Source organism: Taudactylus pleione, unplaced genomic scaffold (assembly GCF_031769625.1).
Source record: "Taudactylus pleione unplaced genomic scaffold, aTauple2 ptg000253l, whole genome shotgun sequence".
Classification (NCBI taxonomy): Eukaryota; Metazoa; Chordata; class Amphibia; order Anura; family Myobatrachidae; genus Taudactylus; species Taudactylus pleione.
The window spans coordinates 1,030,863-1,049,026 of record NW_028284655.1 but is presented as its reverse complement, the minus strand read 5'-3'; the positions used below and the strand labels follow the sequence as shown (position 1 = coordinate 1,049,026).

The 18,164-nt window shown below is 45.1% G+C and overlaps 1 protein-coding gene across 1 annotated transcript in view; it reads right to left on the bottom strand.

Moving 5' to 3' along the window:
- The window catches only part of LOC148515089 (adhesion G protein-coupled receptor E3-like), a 102,409-nt gene that overhangs the window by 33,948 nt on the left and 50,297 nt on the right, over positions 1 to 18,164 (bottom strand). Inside the window, exons 6-7 of the mRNA XM_088480437.1 lie at positions 12,406 to 12,485; positions 9,156 to 9,239 (exon numbers count right to left, since the gene is read on the bottom strand). Of these exons, the coding sequence (XP_088336563.1) occupies positions 9,156 to 9,239; positions 12,406 to 12,485 (164 nt within the window). The remainder of the gene's footprint in view (positions 1 to 9,155; positions 9,240 to 12,405; positions 12,486 to 18,164) is intronic.

Genomic DNA, 18,164 nt, shown 5'->3' with positions numbered 1-18,164 from the left:
ATTGAGGTTAACAATACTGTAGAAACAAAAAACAGGCCCATTTTATGTGATTTTAGCTGTTTTATGATTTTTTTTTTAGAAAAAATCCAGAACCAAAAACCAAAAAACACGGAAGGGTGGTTTTGGCAAAACCAATCTAGATCCAAAACCAGAGGAGATACAGATCCAAAACCAAAACATGGGGGTCGGCGCACATCTCTAGTTTAAATATAAGTTTATATGGTACTTCTTTATGTGGTGAGGATGTTCCTCAGTTTATGGGATACACATATAGGACCTCATTCAGACCCGGGCGCAAGCACTGAGCTCTCACAACCGGGTCAATGTTAAGGCCCTGCACACGCACAGCGGCCGCACTGCGCGTGTGCAAGCCCCGGATTGAGAGAGAAACTCTCTCGCTCCCGAGCTCACTACAGAAGGGCCGGCTGTCGATGTTGATTGACAGCTCAGCCCTTTTTGTAGGCGAGGCGGGGGGGGGGGGTGGCTACACAAACGGAGACGTTCCCAAGAGAACGCTTGCTGTTTTGTGGGCGGCCACACTGAAATCAACAGTGATGTCAGTGGGGAGCTTCCTGCTCAATCAGAGCAGGAAGCTCCCTGGGGCTTGCGGTTGCTGAGACCCAACCTTAGGGTCTCGTCGCAAGCCCTGATGGTCGCGATGGTCTTGACCATCGCGACCATCAACCTGGTCGGTCTCTAAGCTTAGCTAGTGACCAGGAGGCTGCACTAAAAAAAAGAAGCAGCCGCCCTCATTCAGAGAGAGTGATCGCTTCTTGCGACCGCCTCTGAATGAGGGCCATACTGTAGAAGAAGGGACAGAGTGATATCGGTGGGAGTGATTTGGTTCCTGCCAGGAAAAGAGGGTCTGGTTTGATAGTGGTATATAAGAACTGTCAGCAGCAACTGACAGTTAGCCATGGAGATCCCTCCCTCCGGCTGCTCACCCCCTGTGTCTTGCTTGGCAGCAGAGTGGTGAAGAGGCTGCCAGGCATAGCGGGGTGGAGCCTGTCAGAGCAGGAGCTGTGAAGATGATGCAAGCCGGCACCGCCCTGCTGGAAAGGTGCCTGCCGGCAACGGACGGTCTGGTGGCCGGGGTGCTGTCAGTGGCAGATTAGCCAGCAGCAGTGACTGACAGTGGGTGGTAGGCGGAACAGCAGCAGTGTGCGGACAGCCATCTGGAAGGTCTACAGGCTTGTAGAGGCAGGGCAACAGCCGAGGGCTGGTTCCTCTGTTCAACAAGCAAAAGGGGCTGGGTAAGCTGTATAATACCAACTAGGGATGGCCATCAGTATGGTTATCATCGATGGCAAAACAGAAAGTGGCCATTGATGGTAGCCAACTATGCAATGGATGACCATCGATGGCTTCACCAACCAATGGTCATCCCTGTTCATTGACTGACTGGCCCGTGGGCCAATCAGAACTGGGGGGCGTGGCTTCGTGGGTGTCAGGTGGCGGAGCTATGCTCCATGTCCTGCACCTTGTAAAAAAAAAACTATTCAATTATGTTCTTCCACCAATGGAGGTAAAACATCGATGAGAAAAACATTCAACATCAGACATAAACCATCGATGATTATGAATCATCGATGCTCGCTGGCCATCCCTAATACTAGTACCTGATACCACAGTAGTGGCCAGACAGCAGTACCAGTTAACCGAGATATGGTAGAGAGAAATTTGTAATTACCACCACTCAGGGGACAAGAACAGCAGCAGCTATCAGTAGGGGAGCTGCATACCAGACACATACTGCTTTCTGTAAAAGTTATGGATTACCAGAACTCTAAGCAAAGCTATTGCATTCAAATAAAGAAAGAGGACTCGTAATACTCCATGAAAGAGGAATTATAATATAGGCCCTTTGCTCTAAATGCATTTATACACATTTACTACTATGAGTGCACTACTAAGGAGAGAGCTGGGGGAGTGGCAGTGGCTCAAATGAGCTATGACTTAAGGTGCGTACACGCGCAGCAATTTTTTGGATGACCTAACGATAAAGATATCTATATCATTCAGTCGTCCAAAAAATCATTCGGTTTCAGCCTCAAAACGATGAACGATAACTACCAATGCGCGCTCCCATTTGTAATTGGTAGTTATTGTTCATCGCCTGAACCTCCCGTCCAACCTGACGATATTCTCAGGTTGAACATGTTCGGGGATGAGGGAGGGTGGCCGGCCCTGAACAAAATCGTACTTGATTTCGTACAGTGGGCCTGATTCAGACCCGCTCGCGAGCGCTCGCAAGCGGGTCAATGTTGGCCCAGAGCGCATGCGCACGACAGAGCCTACTCCGTCATGCGCATGCGCGAGACCCACATAGCGACGGGCAAACCGTCGCTCTGGGTCACACACCAAAGGGGGCGTGCTGTCGATGTTGAGTGACAGCACGCCCCCTTTGGTGGGCGTGCCGGGGGCGTGGCTGCCCAGACGGAGGCGTTCCCAAGGGAACGCCTACCGTCTGGGGCCAGCCCCACTGACATCACAAGTGATGTCAGTGGGAGTGCTTTCGGCTCTGTTTGAGACGAAAGCACTCAAGGGCTTGCCATTGCGCCGAGGGTCTCGTCGCAAGCCTGATGGTCTTGACCATCACGACCATCTTCATGGCCGCTCGCTATAGCTGTGGGTGGTCACCCACAGCTATACGAGCGGCCATGAGGCCGTTCTAAAAATCAAGAAGGACGGCCCTGATTCAGAGCGAGCGCTCTGTCAGAGCGTCCGGCTCTGAATCAGGGCCAGTGTTTGTGCTCAGTTGCACACCCCTGCCTTGGACACACGGGACGATTTCGCTCATGGAGTGAATCATCCCATGTGTATGCACCTTTATTGTATGTCCCTCTGCTGGAAATATACCACTCTTGGTAATTAAACATTATACAGTATATAAGCACTGAGGCTTCAACAGGCATCATCACAAGAACAATCACCATTATTTAATATACACAAGTATTCAAGTTTAGTCAGCAAAGATAAGCGACCGCTGGGATAACAGAGCTCATTTGAATCCTGGTTGTTTCAGCATGCACAACCTGTCATATTCAAAAGTTGTTCTTTAGTAGGGGGCTGGGATTGAGACCATTGTATCTTTCTTTAATCTTTGCAAACTCGTTAGAAGAAATTATACTTATGACTCTGATGCAGCTGTAGTCAGGAGATTCAATATAATTTGTTACAGTTTTGTACATTTTTACTGCAAAATAATTCCACAAAGCACAGAGTTTAACAACATTATAAGAGGCTTTACATATTCATGGAAATTCTACAAATATACATTTCAGAGAGTACAGTAATCCATTCTGGAAAGAGACACTCCTAGTTACAGAATATTCCGGAGAATAGCCATACAAAGAGTCAGGAATATTACGTTGATTTCAAGCTAAAAGATATTTGTATAAAACCATATATATAACAGGAAATTATACTTCTGGCTCAGAGTGCAAATAACTACGGGTTGAGAGGGACCTGGACTCATAATTAAAAATGAGTACCCTCCTATTAAAGCAGGGGTCTTCAACCCGTGGCCCGCGGAACCGTTCCCAGTGGCAGTGAGTGCAGCCTGCACTATGCACAAAAACAAGCATTGTGTTTGTTTTGGCAGCCAGCCAATGAGAGTCAGACAGACTCTCACTGGCTGTTGCACCCACTGCCAGAGCCGGGCTGGAGCTCACTCATGAGCTCCATCTTAGGGCTCCCACAGTGGGAGATGGGAGAGACGTCATGCAAAGTGGAGCGGCCCGGGAGGATGGTGGAGCGGACAGCGGCGGAAGCAGGACCAGGAGCCGGAGCGGGGAGTCAGGTGTGTTTTTCTTTTTTTACGTGTGTGTTTTTGTCTGCATTGCTGAGGGACCACTACTTGGGGAACTACTGGGGGGATGACCACTACTCGGGGCACTGCATTGGGGGGAACTATTACTTGAGGCACTACTGGAGGGAACACTACTGGGGGCACTGCATTGGCAGACCACTACTGGGGGCACTGCATAGGGGGGACTACTGCTGTGGGCACTATATAAAGGACACAACTGGGGGCACTGCATGGGGGGACCACTACTGGGGGCACTGCATGACGGGGACTACTATTGGGGGAACTATATAAGGGGCACTGCATAGGGAGGACCACTATTGGGGGCACTGAATAACCGGTACCACTACAGGGGGCACTGTATAAGGGGCACTACTGGGGGTCTGCATAAGGGGGATCACTACTGGGTGCCAGCATGCCTGCCCTTTGGCACTTGTGGAACTACAAGTTCCAGCAAGTGGCCGGCACCCGTACGCCCACTGTAAAAAAAATAGGTAAAAAAAGACACAACACACACACACACTGTAGATAGTATACATTTATTACACACCTACCTCACTCACACATACTTACCTGCTGCCAGATGTTCACGTCCACTTCTCCCATGTAGAATCCGTTTGGATGTACCTGAAAAAAAGATCATATACTCACCTCCATCCTTATGCTGGTCTCCGTAGCATCCAGGGGTCTTGGCAAAATAACAACCCGAAAAACCCGAAGCCATATGGACAAGTATTGTTATGTGTGTTGTCACACACAACAATACTTCACGAATGACAGCTGACGGGCCTCCTTGGGAATTCCCATGGGCTGCCAGCCAATCAGAGGCCGCTTTACATGTAGCTGCCGCTCATTGGCTGGGACCCACGTGTAACCAGCCAATGAGCAGCCTCTGAATGGCTGGCGGCCCGTGGGATTTCCCGAGGAGGCCTGTCAGCCGTCATTCACAAAATATTGTGTGTGACAACACGCATAGCAATATTTGTCCAAATGGCTTTGGGTTTTTCGGGTTGTTATTTTGCCAAGACCCCTAGATACTACGGAGATCAGCGCGAGGATGGAGGTGAGTATAGGATCTTTCTTTCAGATACATCCAAGTGGACGTGAACATCTGGCAGCAGGTAAGTATGTGTGAGTGAGGTAGGTGTGTACTAAATGTATACTATCTACGGTGTGTGTATGCGTTGTGTCTTTTTTAACTATTTATTTTACAGTGGGGGTACAGGTGCCGGCCACTTGCTGGAACTTGTAGTTCCACAAGTGCCAAAGGGCAGGCATGCTGGCACCTGTAGTTCCACAGTAAAATACAATAGTTTAATACTATTTAACACTTTATTACCCCCATACCCACCACTCCAGGGGTGCAGGGAAGTGCCCCAGGCTTCAGACCAAGCCTTGGGTTTTGGGAAAGGGGGGACCATTTTTGGGGGGGTCCCCACCTCCCCTGAGATCCCCGGCTTGACCTGACTGGCTTGGGATGAGAATGATTTGGCCATGGAGACCCGGTAATAAAGTCTCCTGGCTGTGGCATTACAGTCTGGTTGGTTTGGGTCCGATGCTGGTTTTAAATATAGGGGGACCTCTACACACACTATTCATTATTAAACATACACAAATCACACTAATTTGTGTATGTTTGATGGCAAATCGTAGCTCAGGAGGTGGTGCATTTGAAACTTCTATTGACTCCCCGATTTGACTGTAAAAACAGCCGAATATAGCAAAACGAATAACGGTAAATTCCCGATTTAGGCAGAAATGAATAAAAAGCACTTCCGATTTGAGCCGATGGTGAATTCATTTCTAGTGAAAAAAAGGCCGAATTTGCGGCATTAACTCACCCGATTTCAACTCCAAAAGATGAACAAATAACCCGAGTTTAATTATCGTAAATTCCCGATTAGCAAAAAAGTGATATTTTCACCCGAGAAAGCAATCTCGGATCAACACGAATCTTAGTAAATTTACCCCTGTATGTGTGTTAAATGACCATTACACTGATATTACCTTTTGTTTAATCATATGGGGATAAATGTAATAGTTTGCATGATGTAGGCATTGAAGAGTTTCCAGCGAGTCTACCTGATATTTTAAAGGGGCAATCGTTTAAAAAGAAAAAACAGATTTGACTTTTAAATGATTGTCCCTTTAGAACATGGGGCAGACTCTCTGGAAACTCACTTACTATTGCATTTACCCAATGGAGTCTGTTACAGAGTTGGACATAAATCAGCCATTTGTTCTCTTTTATGGCATGGACGGAAAGATATGCTTCTTGCAAGCTGTCCACCCGCTATCCGTATGTTTGATCATCATCAGTGCACACTTGCACCAGCTTATGCTTGCTGTAAATACATACCTGGAAACAGGCATATCTACGCTCACATCTGATTCTGCATAGCCTGCACTCGCTGAACTTTGCCTACATGACATCCCGTTACAGCCCTGGTACGCCTCTTCGGTTGTAAGTGGGGATGTGATTGCGTGCATAGTGTGAAAATACTCAATAAATGTCAGCTTTATAAGATGCGGCACTCAAAGACCTGTTCACTAAATGTGCCCCTGTATCCCCCAACCCCTGTTTGCTGGTTCCAATGTTCTAGTATTCATATCTTTTTAGATGGTTACCAATTGGTCTTCTATATTCTAGAGCAGAGGTTCCCAAACTCTGCCATTACAGTCCAAGTTTAAGCATAGCCATGCTTGAGTCCAGATGGTTAAATCAAATTGGCTGAGGTACTAATCAAGTTACCTGCGCTCAAACGTGGACTGTACTGGCGGAGTTTGGGAACCTCTGTTCTAGCATAATATCAATGCCTCCACCCAAGGAACCTATTTGTAAATACCAGTGCTAAGAGGCTTGCTTGGGAAAGCCCCACTTCAAAATTATTATAAGCAATCAATATTCCCATTTAAATATATACAGTTTACAATGCTAACATTTCACAACAGTAAACTGAAACTTGTAAATAATAAAATAACATCTATTTATTTTATAGGAATACTTCACTGCTGTTGGTATTTGGTTTGCCTGAATACTGTCACATTGGACAGGTAAGTACAGACATTACACACTATAATGCTACAATACAGGCAGGGACAGTTCAAGGGATGGGCTGGCGGGACTATTACCTGGGGCGCAGACGTAGTCATCCTGCCAGTGCTCCACCGCCGTCACCTCACTAGCAACTTTGCCTTCTTTTACTACTGGCGGACTCGGCCAACAGCCACTGGACACTAGGACCCAGCAGCTTTCCATGAAGGCAAATCATCTGACATGCGCCTTCTGGCCATGATGTGGCAAGAGGATGGAGTGAATGGGGCAGGAAGCTGGAGTAATGGGGCAGGAGGATGGAGTGAATGGGGCAGGAAGCTGGAGTGATGGGGCATAAGGATGGAGTGATAGGAAGCAGAAGGCTAGAGTAATGGGGCAAATGGATGGAGTGAAGGGGCAGGAGGCTGGAGTAATGGGGCAGGAGAATGGAGTAATAAGGGGCAGAAGGCTGGAGTTATGGGGCAGGAGGATGCAGTGACAGGGGGTAGGAGAATGGAATGATGGGGCAGGAGACTGGAGCATGGGCATAACTACCATAGGTGCAAGGGGTGCAGCTGCTATGGGGCCCAGAGCAGAGTTATATGTGTTATATACATTTTTCACCATTGGGTGGTACATAGGAGCCCTCACAAACTTTGCTATGGGGCAGAGCCGTAACTAGACTTTTTTGGTGCCCTGTGCCAGAAAGAGCATTGCACCCCCCCCATTTTTCAAATAGGGACAAAAGACGCGTACCCAAAAATGGGCCACAGCCTCATGGGGAAGGGCCAGGGAAGAGATAGGGGAGGCCAGGAGATGCTGGGGATAAAAGAAGAGGAAGCTACAAGTTAGAATAATAATAAACAGAAATTTGACAGGCCCAAACAGCGCCCACACCACCCTAGTTACAACCCTGTTATGGGGCCTTCACATACTTGGTTACGCCCCTAGGCTGGAGTGACAGGGGGCAGGAGACTGGAGGTACACAAGGGGCAGGGAGATGGTTAGGACACAGGGCAGGAGGTGACACTGGGCACGAGTCTGGTTGAACCTCTGTTGTATGATCCTGACATTCCTACAGAAGCAGGCATCTTCTGGACCAATGATTGCCAACTGACAACACTGACTGCCTAGGGAGGATACATGTCTTCAGAGGATCCCCATTGCAGAGAAACCACCATTTAGGTAAGGTATTATTTTTATTTAGTACACATATACTGTGTGTATGTATGTATATATATATATATATATATATATTTATTTAACCAAGGTTTTATAAGGTTGCTTTGTAGACGACATTAGTCATTTTTTTCTCCTGGCATCAATACGAAAAAATTTTGTTTTGATGTGACATGCAAAAGGGTCACGTACAGTAAAGTTGTCCATTAGAAATACAGTCTCCACTTTACTGTCTGTCCCTCTGCTTCATTTATTATCATGACAAAGCAGACACTTACTGGGAATTAGACTAGTTTGAAATTAAAGAATCGTTTTCCACATAAATTAAATAGGAATGGTAATAAAAGGGAGAAACTGAAATTTTGTATCAGTACATCAAGTTTTCTGGAAAAACCGTATAATATGTATCAATGTCTACATGGTATAAAATAAAGTCTATTGTTGTTATATATCTTTAAGGGTTTAGGCAGCGTCAGCCAGGACGCCTACAAGGGACTTTATTTTACACTATGTATAGACAATATATAATCAACAACAACAACAACACACACACACACACGCTGCCTGGGGTGCCACCTCTTGAGGATCCACAATTATAACCCTAAAGAAATTAACAGAGTACTCTCACTAGGGAGTTTTATAAGCAGACTTTATTCCTCAAAAATGGTCTAACATCATAGTTTAGTCAACGTTTTGGCCATAAACTGGGACGAAGCCCACATCAAATAAGGAGCAAAAACAAAACAGTTTGTCACACTCTTATGTGATGTTGGCTTTGTCCTGAGGAAGGCTAGGTTATGGCGGAAACGTCAACTGCACTATGATGTGTATCAGCACAGGTCTCAGCAAAGGCAGAGGACAAGGAGGAGGAGGATTAAGGGAAATGCATATATTTACAATCCCCAAATCGACTTACATCTAACTCTAAACGATCATCAACACTATGCATGCTGTTTCCAAGTATTAATTAGTAAACTGTATTAGTAAAGATCTATATCACCGTGACTTATTGAGTACAGCAGATAAATATATACGGTTTAAAAACAGGAATCTGTATGTGGATGTGGCACAGCAAGGAACCACTACTACTGTGCATACATTATGATTACATATAAGGTCTCCTGAATGTCTTACCTCTCCAGTATTGTGATTCTTATTTGCTTGGCAGGATACCTCCAGAAGATTGAATGTGCTCTGGAGCACAGAACAGACTGCAGCCTGTAGGGTAGAGAAAGTGGAGGTTTTTTTTTTCATTAATAGATGCATCATTGTCAGTCAGTGATTACAGATACATTGAAAAAATAGTGGCAATTGAAGGCAATTTTTTAAGTCCCTAAAGTAATTTTTTAAAATTCTTCAAAAATGCACCTGCCGCTACCAGCCGCATTCTAGAAAACACCTGCCGCATACATAGGAACCCCCTCCCCTGAATCAATTTCACTAGTTTAAAACTTTGTTCCCGAATATATATTTTTTTGCCCCCAAAATGAAAGTACAATTTTTGGGGTATCCTGAGGACTTTTTAAAACATTTTTGGACACAGAATACTTTTAGGGGACACTCCCAGGGGTGCAGGCTATTTTTTTTAAGTCTGCAACCCAAAACCCCAATTCTGCACTTTTTTTTGCCATGTATTACATGGTGAAAACTTATCTCCATTTTTTAACAGACTTTTCGCACCTGTGAGAAGTCTTTAAAATTGAATATGGGGATACAGTAAGTGAAACAGACGAAAATGACGGCAGTACCAGCTGGGTTCCCAAAAGTTGAAGAAAAAGAATAGTGTTCTTCGTGTGTTAGACAGTTGTATATGTGACTTATTATGTGTGTTGACACTTGCCTGTTATAAAATGTAATAAAACCTTTAACATGCATCTGATATTTGTTACTGTGATTAATTCCAGGGATTTTCAACAAATGAAAACTATTTTCATAAGACCATCTTTGTATGTCCTTTTTATTAATTGTTTTTGTATATTCTTTACACATTGTATTTTTCTCATATTAAACTTATTTTAAAAAGATTGGTCTCTGTGATTCTGATTTGATCCATTTTGCCTGTGGATTCAACCAATTCATGCTACATATACTGTATGTGTGTGTAAGTTGTTATTATCAGGGTAATAATAACTTGGACTGAATTGTAGTCGTAGAGAGTGTTTAAGGCATCTTAAAACTCTTTGGTGGTGGCAGTTATATTATGTAAAATTAATAATGGGAGAGATACAGACATGTCCTTCCTCGTCTGTGCGTTATGAGTCGCATTACACAGGGCACATGAGAGCCTCTTGCTGGCCGTCCTTTTCACCACAAATGCATCTTATTCGAATAAGACGCACAAGCAGACTTTGCTGAGTAAAATGACATGCGCCATGTGTTTGTTCTGTGTGCGGTCGAGTCTGTAAAAATCATTACAACGGAATGTAGTGTGGAAAACAGCCGCTGACACTGTAATGTAGCAATTCGTATGCAGATACTGCTGCAGTCGCACAAAGAACATACACATGCCACATATCGCATCAATCAACAAAGTCTGCCTGTGCATCTTATTCGCATTGCATTGCCTGTTCTCGGACTCTATTCATACTTACCTACCTTTCAGAATCTCTTCCCGGGAGAAGCCCGGGTAAGAGAAGCAGCAGGGGGCCAATGGGGGCGGAGCCTAACAAATCGCGTCATTAAGCCCCGCCCCCTCACGGCAAAACTGCCGCAATTGGGTAAAATTTACATAGGGGGCGGGGCCAAATGCTGTGATTCATGCAGAATCACATCTTAAGCCCCGCCCCCTTCACGGAGACCCGCGATCACCGCGGGTATTCTCCTCATTCTGCCCACTTCACTAGGAAGTGGGCAGAATGCGGGAGAAATGCATACCCTTCTGGGGGTGCGGGGGGTTACCCAAAAAATCGGGAGCCTCCCGCGAAAACCGGGAGGGTAGGCATGTATGACTCTATTACATTGGGCGAGTTTAAAAAGTTTGAGAGGTTACTGCTAAACTCTCACATTTTCTAATCTCTCACCCTATTACATTTGGTGACTTTGGTACTTTTGGTCACCGGTGGTTGTTTTTTTTATTAACTCTGTGTCACACCCACGTCATGCAGTCTGAAGTGAGGGCTGAAATGACAGGTTGTGGATAGAGAATGGATAACCTTAGAGCTGGGTCTGTGTCAGTAAAAGATGAGCGATACAATATAGGAAAACCTCTTCTACTGGATAACCTTTGGCTGCGTTAAGTGCTTCTTTTAACATATTTTATTTAGAGAAAATATTGCACCACAGACTTTCATGAAATCTTTCAGAATAAAGATTAATACTAAAGCATTGTAACGGTGTACAGAATGTCATAATACCAGGGCTCTCACAGGCTATTAGTCCTCATTGACCCAACAGAGTGTACCGTGAGTTAAACTGTAGCAACTCCAGCACCAAATCAGAGCTCATCATGCTACCTTTAAACCTTGCATGGATGTGAGGAAGCGCAGTATGTAACCCATTGTTATTTGTGTGCAGCAAATAAAACAAAGGGGATTTTGTCATGATTTGATCAAAACATTTAAGCCGGCAGCCTAGCATCAAGGGACACCATTTTTATGCAGGAAAATGGGGCCCCGTGATGCTGGGCTGCAGGCTTAAATGCTATGATCAAATCATGACAAAATCCCCTTTATTTTATTTGCTGCACACACATAAATTTGCAGTATATTATTGTTAGCGCCGATAGCAAAAGTTTTTCTGTTTTGTATACATATATGGCATTAATATTGCCATGCTGCTGGTACCATGTATGATATGGGTAAAACCGAGCGCGGGCATATTTCTTTTCTGTTATGTAACCCATTGTTAGCTTATCTTCAAGGTGAGTGCATTTCTCAGGCTTCAAACATTAACTACATTTTGACAAAGAGCACCCTATATTGATGTATAATCACTCCTCAATCCCTTCTATTGATTACAGGGCAGTTATTGGACATATTACAGTTTTTATTACGCCATATAATAGGTGATTGAAAAGGAATATAATGAGGCACATATAGATCTCTGAAATACACAGACAGTACTATCGTTTTCCAATTGAGATGAATTTCCCAACCCTAAGTAGAAAGCTACAGTACCTACAGTAGAATCATAGTATAGGCCAGTGGTTCTCAAACTCGGTCCTCAGAGCCCCACACAGTACATTCATTACTCACTGACACATTTTAAAAGATCCACAGGAGGAGCTAATTATTTCAGTTGTGTTCTGTAAGAAGACCTGCACTGTTTGGGGACCTGAGGAGCGAGTTTGGTATAGGCAATTAGGACCTAATTTATGTAATACACGATGTGGTTCTAGAGACCTCTTGACTGTTCCCACACATTTCCACAAGCGCACATTACTCACCGATGTATTCAGCATGGCACATATCACCAGCTCCTCAGGATTTGTAAAATTGGATTTACATTTCGGCTTCACTATAGCCTCTAGAGACAGATAAAAAAGAGGCTGTGACATGTGACTACTCAATGGCTGTCACTCTACATTTAAATGCACACAGGCCCAATCAATGAATGGGTATGTAATCCTGGAAGTCGGGATGCCTGCTGTCAACATACCGACAGCGGCATCCTGATGCTCAGGTTCCCGACAAGGGTTGGGTAAGTATACTAACCATCCCCCTCATCACACTAACCCTCTATTTCTACATTGTAATACTACCCCCCCCCTTGGTGCCTAAACCTAACCCCCACAGTGGTGCCTAACTCTAACCTCCCCCTCCCCTAGCCTAACCCTCCCTGCGACGCCTAAACCTAACCCCCCCCTATATTTACATTCGGCATCCTGGCTGTCAGGATTCCGGCATCAGGATGTCACCTCCTGCCAGTATTCCGGCACTGGTGTTCTAGCCGGGTAGTGGTATTCCAGCGCCGGGATATCTTCAGTCAGGATGCCGCATGTTGGGATTATAACTACATTCCCCTATAAATTGAATTTGTAAATGGGGTTTGGTATATTTTGTCAACATTCATGCAAATGTCAACATGGTCATAATAACATGTACATCAAGTTGATATTCAGCATGTGTGAGCAGACATGAAAATATATACGTGATTCTTAGCCTTTTATTGGGTGAAAACTGTGGGTTAACACATAGGTCTGGGAACTTTTCCCAGATTGTATGTGTTAACGCATGGCGACAGATAATTTATTGGGCGATAAAAAGGGCAGTAATTAAATAGCCCAGAGGCTACCTCCTTTTTTCACCCCCGATAAATTATTGGGGTTAATTGAATTCTCCCCATTGTCTGTAGTTAGCTAGCCAAAAAGGTCTGTATCCCTGATTTTCGATCTTTGTGATTTTTTTATTTTTTGCTATATCAGTGGGCTGGTGATCGTAGACTAAATCTAATTACTTATGATCAATGTGATAGCCAAAACCAGTGCTGGTGGCTAATCATAACAGAATCGGAACCCTGTCCACCACATAACTGACTAAGGATGACAGATAAGCACAATTTACTTAATAATGTTTGCTGAATTTCTCTATAAGAAACTTTTGGCCTAAGGGTGCCATAAAAAAAATGCTGATACTCTAGGGCGCCGTGATTCAAGAAAGTCATGTCTAATGCAGCTCTTCTAACTACTAACATTGTATCAACTCTCCATCAACCCCTTAATCTAGAAAAATTGAAATAAAAAGGTAGGAAGGTGAAGAGATTGAAAGAGAGGGAGAGAGAGAGGGGGAGGGAGAGAGAAGAAGGAAGACAGAGAGGGAGAGAGAGAGGGAAAGAAGGAGGGAGACACAGAGTGAGACCGCGAGCACACACACTACCTGACAGGGGTGCCTCTACACTATAGTGGGTGGCCGGAAATCGACTGATGATCTCTAAGCTCCGCCCCCCGGCACTGATAATGACCGTGGGCATGTCACTGCATTAGGTCCCACCCCCTACCCATACACCCGCGAATCGCTGCATTTTCAGTGTGGGGGCGTGGCTTAAAGATAGTAAGTCATTGCCCAGCCACCCAATGTAGTGCAGAGGTGTAGAAAAGTTGTCTCCATCTTGAAAGACTTCAATCAAAAGTCCACCAGGTGAGCGACAGGCTGTGATGCTGCCAGGAGCCAGAACAGGGAGGATCCAGAGTGGCCCAGTACATTGTTTGCTGAGTGTGGGACCACCCCTTCTGCCCCGTCTATAATCCGACCCTGGATAATATATATAGCCAGAGGGCAGGGTTTAGCGCATGTCACCGGCGCTGTCACTGTGCAGCTGCTTGAAGGGCAGTCACGCATTTTCATCTTGGATGTGATGTACAGTGAAACTACTATTGATGTTCTGCTGGCATCTGCTTGTATGAAGGTACATTAGTAACTGTTAGGGTCATTTTCAGGAATCAGTGGTGACGTCACAGGGGGAGGAGCTTAGCACTGGCTGCTGCAGGAGCTCCTTTCCTGCCAGGCAGTCATTATCAGAAACTCTGCTGTTAACCCGGCTGGCGAGGGGCAGGCACAGACGCAGAGCCCCCCTGGTGCTCCCTGTTAACCCCAGGCTCAGTATAGGGATGGCTATCGAGCATCGATAGTTAGCAATCTTCAATGGTCAATTGTCAACGAGTTTGCCATCAATGCCAGAGAGCCATTGGTTATCCGACATCGATGGATGAGTGGGAGCAGACGGTTATTTTTTTTATGAGACCGGTATATGATCTGATATAGCTATATGTACCACTTGTAGCTATATGATACCGGGAGACTCATTATATCACACACATTTGGATAAACGTTAATTTATTAACCACAAACTCACTTATAATTCAAAATTCACAGTATATCAGACCATATGCCTTTGTGGGCTTTCATACATCAAAAAGATGGAACAGGTTGGCCGACAGAGTGCTTTGATTAGTAGCAAAAGTGACCAGCCTGTGACCCGCCATTTTTGTACAATGCCACATCCTCTATTGCCGCTAAGGTACAGGGTGATTGATCATGTCACTCAAACTTTTAGGATGTGACCATGGACTCAATAGCGATATATTTATTTTTTTATGATAATATGTTTAGTCCTTTTAAACATGTGTTAGTATGTTGCCTACAGCTTCTATGGTGATGGGAGCATTTTGATGACATGTCATTGAAGCAGACGGCATTTTTTATGCGTGCCTGCATCGGGTGTGCAGTCTACAGTGTTCACGTGGGGCACTAGTACACAGATTTAAGGTAAGATGGTTTGTTGTTATTTCTGCCTGATGACAGTGCTGTGATGGTATAGGCACTGGGACATTGCTGTTTTTTGCATGATCTATATTATATATATAATATATATATATAATAATATATATTATGTGTGTGTATTGTGTTGAGAGCGGTTGCCTCTCACCTGAATTACCCACATTCTGGTGGGATCAGCTCCCTCCAAAGGAGGCTAATGTAAAACCTGTGCATTCTGCAGTAGCAGTGGAGGTTTGGAACTCCAGGTTTTCAGAATTGCACAGGTCCAGCTGCAAGTCATCACTGGAAGACTGGAAAACTTTAAAACTCTCATTCAGCCGATGCTCTGGGCACTGATGTCGAATAGCGGCCAGCGAGTAGGCCTGAGTTTCCGTAGTGCCATGGCCTATTGGATTTGGCTGTGCTAGGAAGCATAGCAGACTTTAGCTGCATGCTATTGCAGCAAGCCGAACATTATCAATCACTTTGGGCTCGGGATCATTTGTTTCCACCTGCATGTCCTTTCACTGTGCCTGTTTGTCCAGACCTTTGTGTGTATATGTTAAACTGCAGTGTCTGCTGCCATTAAAAAGACACTGTTTCACAGGGAACCTGTCTGTTGTGCGTCCTGCTTTCTGTGACCCTGTAACATATTTGGTGGCCCATGCGGGGACACTGCGCTGCTGTGGGGCAGCACAGACGCCAGACGCCTCCGGCTTGGCTAAGGATCCAACAAGTCCTTAAAACCGCAGCTGTTACAAGAAACTTGTTTAATTTGCCATGTACTGTGGGAAAAATTTGTTGTGCGTAGGGAAAATAAAAACTTTTTTTTTTACCCTTTTCAATAAAAGTGGTGCTTAATGCATGTTTTACAAGTCAAATGCTGTTAGCACAATCTCCAAGTGTTTATTGCATGCCTTGTGGTTAAAATCCACATGGTACCTGAACCAGAGCAACGCTCACCTTATTGTCATCAGCCTAGGGATGAATCCCATTGACCATTGCACTGCTGGAGAGGGAAAGGGCAGTACTTTTTTTTCCTTAATGGTGCTTGAGAAATGATATGCTGCACTTTGTTGTCTGTTATAAAAGTGTATTTTTAGAAAATATTGGCCTCTCATTGCCCTTATTTAAAAGTACCTAAATTCTTGCATAAACCTCCAGCAATGGAGGAAGTATTTCGTACTTTGACAAATTTGATGGCCTCTCAACAGAGGAGAAAATATTGCAGCTGGTATCCCAGTCAGTGGAATTGAAAGCTGCTGGGCACTTAAAGAAAATAACTGATTCAGATGACCCAGAGGCATATTTATTGATATTTGAGAGGGTGGCACAGTGTTTAAAGTGGCCAGCCGCTTCTTAGGCTGATAGACATGCCCCCTATCTCCCTAGCGAGGCACAAAAAGCATATGCTGACTTATCCTCCACTGGGGAAGCATGATCTGGTCAAAAATTCCATTTTGGCCCAGTCAGGACTCACTCCAGCTGGGAAGGCCCAACGCTTCCACGAGTGGGCCCTACTACCAGGGGCCCTATTCGGAAGCAGGTTGCAGAACTCTCCAGACAGGGGCAGAGTTGGCTCCAGCAAGAGGTCTGCACTACCGCACAGGTTGTGGAGGCAGAAGTTGTCGACCAGTGCATAAGGACCCTAGATTGAAGTATGCAGCACTGGGTGTACACGTCGATCCTCAGAACCTGGAGGAGTTAGTAATAGTGTTTAAGCGGTATGAAACCACAGAAAATATGGTAAAAATGCCGGAAAAGAGACCAGGGAATGTGTCCCATTAAATTGACATCACAGTCGCCTGTGACCCCGTCTACACCCAATGAGACCCCAATGGAGACTCTGTGGTCATCTGCTATGAATGCGGAGAGCCAGGTCACGTAAGGTGGGCCTGTCCAAAGATACCAGTTCGTTAGAAAATTATATGAATGGCTGTATAATATAGGGTCCATTGTTCGAGAAAACCTTATAAAGGCCCAAGTTCATCACAAACGACCCTATGATGCCACAGCCCAAGTCAGAACGTTCATCCAGGGGACAAAGTTCTAGTGTTGGTGCCGACGTAAGTAAGTTGTTTGCCCATTGGCATGGGCCCTATGAAGTGGTGGAACCTATAGGACCGGTAAATTACAGAGTCAGTCAGCCAGCATGGAGACATAAAGAGCAAATATATAATGTTAACTTGCTCAAACTTTGGGAAGAGGAGAATTCGATTCTTGTACTCTTGACTAGACCACACGGTTCTCCCACTGTCCCTGTGATGGATACATTGTCTACAAAGCTGAAGAAAATAGTAAAATCCGGCTATCGCAGGGAACAAGGGATGTTTACTCATTTGCTAAAATGCACAACATTTGTCAGGTATGAGGAAGATATGACTGGAAAAGTGGTCAGAAAGCATCAGTAACCAAACCAGGTACACAGACGTCTGTTTCATGGAATTTAGGAAGGCTGAATTGTGTCGGTCGCCACAAAAGAAAGATGTGTGTTTCCCCAAGCTTGGAAAAGCAAAAGGTGGGTATGGGTGGTGAGATGGGTTGCCTCTCACCTGAATTACCCACATTCTGGTGGGATCAGCTTCCTCCAAGGGAGACTAAAGTAAAACCTGTGCAGTCTGCAGTAGCAGTGGAGGTTTGGAACTCTGGGTTTTCAGGATTGCAGCTGCAAGTCATCACTGGAAGACAGGAAAAGTTTTAAACTCTCATTCACCTGGTGCTCTGGACACCGATGCTGAATAACATCCAGCGAGTAGGCGTAGTGCCAGGGACTTTTGGATTTGGCTGTGCTAGGAAGAATAGCAGACTTTGGCTGCATGCTATTGCAGCAGACTGAACATTAGCACTTTGGGCTCTGCAGGGGCTGGCTGGCAACTTTGAGCCTGGGGGGCAAATGCAATGAAGTGGCCCCAGGTTTTCTACCAGCCAACCCTGATTGCCCCCTCCATAG